Source organism: Erythranthe guttata, chromosome 3, assembly GCF_056151865.1.
Source record: "Erythranthe guttata isolate IM_541 chromosome 3, IM_541, whole genome shotgun sequence".
Classification (NCBI taxonomy): domain Eukaryota; kingdom Viridiplantae; phylum Streptophyta; class Magnoliopsida; order Lamiales; family Phrymaceae; genus Erythranthe; species Erythranthe guttata.
Window position 1 is genome coordinate 12,796,938 of NC_142535.1, and position 4,228 is coordinate 12,801,165.

A 4,228-nucleotide genomic window follows, 5' to 3' on the forward strand; every position below is an offset into this window, starting at 1 on the left:
CGAATGTAGTAGTTAGTCCATACGGTATTAATCAAATCCGGGTCTAATCTAATCGTTCATATAGATAAACAAACGAGGCCACATACATATTAGACTGAAGTAATATACTTCAAGTCAATTGAAGAATCCAGAATCTTAAATGATATTCCAATAGGCCTGATTTTCACCCAAAAAAGAACAAAAAAAAATATAATCAAGGTAATGTGACACTTGATTTTGGTTATACTGCGTGCGCGGGCGCGCGTACACACAAAATATCAAATCCGGGGACTAATCGGTGTGAACAAACTTCTATTATTACATTAGCAAACTATGTACTAGGCAACAAGTACAAAGTTACACGAATTCGCGTGAAACTGCATCAGCAGTACAAAACATAGTAATTAACATCCTCTTGATCAAACTAAAATAGTTATTACATCATTTTTCGAATCTGAAAACATTAACCGCCGTGCTTTGGTTGAGTGGGAGGAGGAGAAGGTTTCGGAATATACGGCATTAGAGGAGTACCGTGCTGAATAGGTCCCGGTCTTACGGAGGCCTTTGAGCTCGGAACTGGATCGATCGGCCGATAATCTTCCAATTCCACATGACCTTCATTAATATCTCGGTCGTTGTTATTCTGCAGATTGAATAATTAAACAAAATAAAAATAATAAATAACATTATGTCATATTTCGATTTTATGCTAAACTACCGCTGGAGATATATCTAAGACTAAAAAGCTCTTAGTTAGGGGTGCAAAATCAGGCGATTCGGATTGGAATTAGCACTTTTGGAAAAATTCCAATTTTTCTGGAAGTGGAAAACAATTCCGTTCGGAAAAAAATTCCGTTCGGAAAAAAATCGGAAATCGTAATTTTGGAAGTTGTAATGACAAAACTTGTTTCAAAATTGGAAATTTTCGGAGTCCAATCGGCGGAATTCGGACATTCCAATATTTTGGTCACCTTCATTACAAAATGCATATTCAGTAACTGTAATTTTCCGAAAAGGAGTTGGGATTTTCGGAATTAAAATTGGATCAGAAATCGGGATCTAATATGTATTCCAATTATGTTTTAGAAAAAAATTCGGAAAAATCGAAATTGTAACTTTTCGGGATTCAGTAAAAAATAAATTGTTCCAAAATCAAGATTTTTCAGATTGGAATAGGCGGAATTCGGAATCTCTATTCTAATTTCCACCCTTATTCTTAGTTAAAGGTGTACCGTAAGTTTTCTACTTTTCCACATCAATGCCGTGGTGCCGCTCTCCACTGAGACCATCCCTTCAATCACGAATAAACAAATTAGTAGGATATTTAGTTCCTTAGATTAGATCTTCTATAAATTTATTAGTTTATGGTGTTATAATCGATTTGTCTATAAATCCTCTTAACAAAACTAAAATACGGCTACAGGAGTACAAAAAAAATAAATCGTTTTTAGTCACCCGTGATACTAATTTAATGAATTATAGCCATCGAAGAACCCGAAAATTATGGAAAAACTCTTTTTAGTGTTAGGCATGCAATAAGATGGAAAATAACAAACTATATGAATACAACTCGAACTAATGTTTTGAGATTTCACAGATCGGAGATGTAGTTACTAAGAACAATTATATTGTTGTTGATAACTCGATATTGAACTTCGATCCTTCGATATTCCGCCGTGATTCTCTATCAAAAACACAATATTAATACAAGAAATTACTCCATATATTTATACATCCACAACTCCAAATTAATCATTCATGGAGAAGAATAAAGTCGCAAAAGCCATAACAAAGTCTACGACATACCCCGATTCAACACACATACCCCGATTCAACACAAATTTTATCAAGAATTAACACTAACAATAATCCCCAAAAGAAAAAAAACACATAACAATTTTAATTTCTTGTTGGTGCAGAGAAAAACAAGTTCTTGTAATAAAAACATGAATATCAGCCTCCTCAATTTAGGCAAGAGAATAAATAATTGTCATATTATTAATATTAATATCTCAAAATATCTCTTCAAATTCCTTCATGCTAGCTATATTTTTATTTTGCAAAAAAAAAAAAAAAAAGAGGATTAATAATTTTCAAGAAAGTAAGAAAATTACCTGGATTTGAGGTGATACTTCCTTCGCCGCCGCCGGAGTAGTAACCATGGTACATAAAAGAAACCAACCCAGTTAACAACAACAGCAAACACAACAATCCAAAACCCTTCATTTTTTTTGCCCCCAAAAAAACAAGATTTAAAATTATAAAAACAAAAAAAAAAAAAGTTATTAATGCAAAAAAATCGAAGAAAAAACTAAGAAAACAGCCAACTTAAATAACAAACTCAACCCATATTTTCTTTTTGGAGATTCAGTCATGCAGAAAATCCGGGGAGATAAAGAGATGAACGCCCATGCCCAGAATTATTAAATATTAATAGTTGAAATAAATAAAATAATTGAAAGAGAGAAATGATTTTGGTGATGAGTCATGATGTGGGCTTCATTGTCACAGCCATTGCTTGCTGGTGTCTGTTCAGATTTTTTATTAATTGTTTTTTTTTTTTAATTAATATTTTGGTGCAGAAGAAAAAAACAGAGAGAATAAATGAAGGAATGAATGCTGCTTGCTGTAGAGCGCGGTGGAATGCGAGCCTCTCTGCAGGCTTCAATAATCAAGATTGCCCTCTGAGAAAGACAAAACACTGTTTTTTTTTCTTTTTTTTTTTTTATTTTTTTTTTATTTAAGAAAAAATAGTTTCAAAATGTTTTGCAAAAATAAAATTCAGAATTTTGATTATTGAAATAAAAAAAGTTATTAAAAATAGGAGAAAACAAATGATTTTTTCTAAAACTATTTCCGAAAATTAAAAAAAGATCATATTATAATGGGGCAAATTACGGCTACCCCTGAGGTATGGTCAAATTACAAAAAACTCCCTCTTGTTTGGGTAATTACAGTCACCTCTCATTTTAAATAATTTTATATAAAATTTATGTAATTCGGTTATTTACCGAACTAAATCGTATATTTCCGAAATTTCGGTTCGGTTTTACCGAATTAACATCCCTAAATTTACATCTAGATGGGTCTTTTCGTAAGATAATACATAGTTGAAGAGTGACTGTAATTACCCAAACAGGAGGGGAATTTTCGTAATTTGACTATAACTCAGGGGGTTGGCCATAATTTTCCCTATTGTAATGTGTTCCAATTAAAAAAAAATATTAAAAAATAAGTGCAAAAAAAAAAACATAAATTAGAATCTTTCAAATAACTTTGGTAAATATGTTGTTTCTAAATTGAAAAAAAAAAAAAGAAATCACAAATGGATTGACAATGAACCAGTGTGTCTTGGTTATTGCATATGAAGTCATCAACACACAAAATTGCATTTGATAAGTGTATCTTGTTATGTTGGTCGATTTGGTCTCCAAAGAAAAAAAAATACGTTCGAAGGAGAATGGAAGGAAGCAATGAAAATTATCTCCTACGTGCAAAATTATGGAGACATGCTACGAACTCCCGCGAACAATGTGCTTCAAGGAAACATCGGAAGTAGAAATCCAGATTCGAGTTGTTTGCCAACGGATGTGAATGTGGTCAAGGTAAATTTTGATGCGACGATCAATAAAGCTAATGGGACTGTTGGGCTATGGGCTATTGTTCGATCACATACATGGGAGTGTTTGGATTGGTCTTCCATTTGCCCTAGGCAAAATTTTGATCCTACATCAGTGGAGGCAAATGCGAACTATCTAGTGGTGGAATTGACTAAGAATAATAACTGAAACAAAATTGTCATTGAAGGCGATTTCAGTGTGGTTGTAGAATTGAATTTCAAAGACGATAGATCGAGTTTTGGGACAATTATGGTTGATATCCATAGTGTGGCAGACTCCTTTGTAACTTTTTCGGCACAACATATCAGGAGACAAAAGAATAGAGTTGCACACGATGTGGTTCGACTTTCTATAGAATGTCCATGTAGTTTAACGAATTTACTTCTTTTGCTTCAAAATATGATGGAGGTTGTTTCTTAAATAAAATATTTTACGTTTCTTCGGAAAAAGAATGAAAATTTTCGCTTCAGAATTGAAGTAATTCAAAAATTTCATTCCAAATTACACATGGTATTGAGATATTTCCCACCTATTTTGTCCACTTATTTGTGCAAGTTAATAGTGTGTCAGTATCACATTAATTCTTTTGTTTGAAAATATACAAATATTTGAATAATTTTATTTATAAC

General features: G+C 32.5%; 1 protein-coding gene across 1 annotated transcript; it reads right to left on the reverse strand.

Annotated features, from left to right (window-relative positions):
* Positions 1 to 280: 280 nt before the first annotated feature.
* On the reverse strand, positions 281 to 2,645 carry LOC105971303 (Glycosyl hydrolase family 35 protein). The gene is made up of 3 exons (XM_088815537.1): positions 2,094 to 2,645; positions 1,212 to 1,270; positions 281 to 622 (listed from the first exon to the last, which is right to left on the reverse strand). Exons 1-3 carry the CDS (start codon positions 2,203 to 2,205, stop codon positions 443 to 445), a joined length of 351 nt encoding a protein of 116 aa, XP_088671663.1. The 5' UTR covers positions 2,206 to 2,645; the 3' UTR covers positions 281 to 442.
* Between the last annotated feature and the right edge of the window lie 1,583 nt (positions 2,646 to 4,228).

Coding starts and splice junctions, on each gene's coding strand:
- LOC105971303 (XM_088815537.1), bottom strand. CDS start 2,205: ATGAAGGGTTTTGGATTGTTGTGTTTGCTGTTGTTGTTAACTGGGTTG. Junction 1,271..2,093: donor AAGTATCACCTCAAATCCAG/GTAATTTTCTTA, acceptor TCGTGATTGAAG/GGATGGTCTCAGTGGAGAGC. Junction 623..1,211: donor GGAAAAGTAGAAAACTTACG/GTACACCTTTAA, acceptor TTCAATCTGCAG/AATAACAACGACCGAGATAT.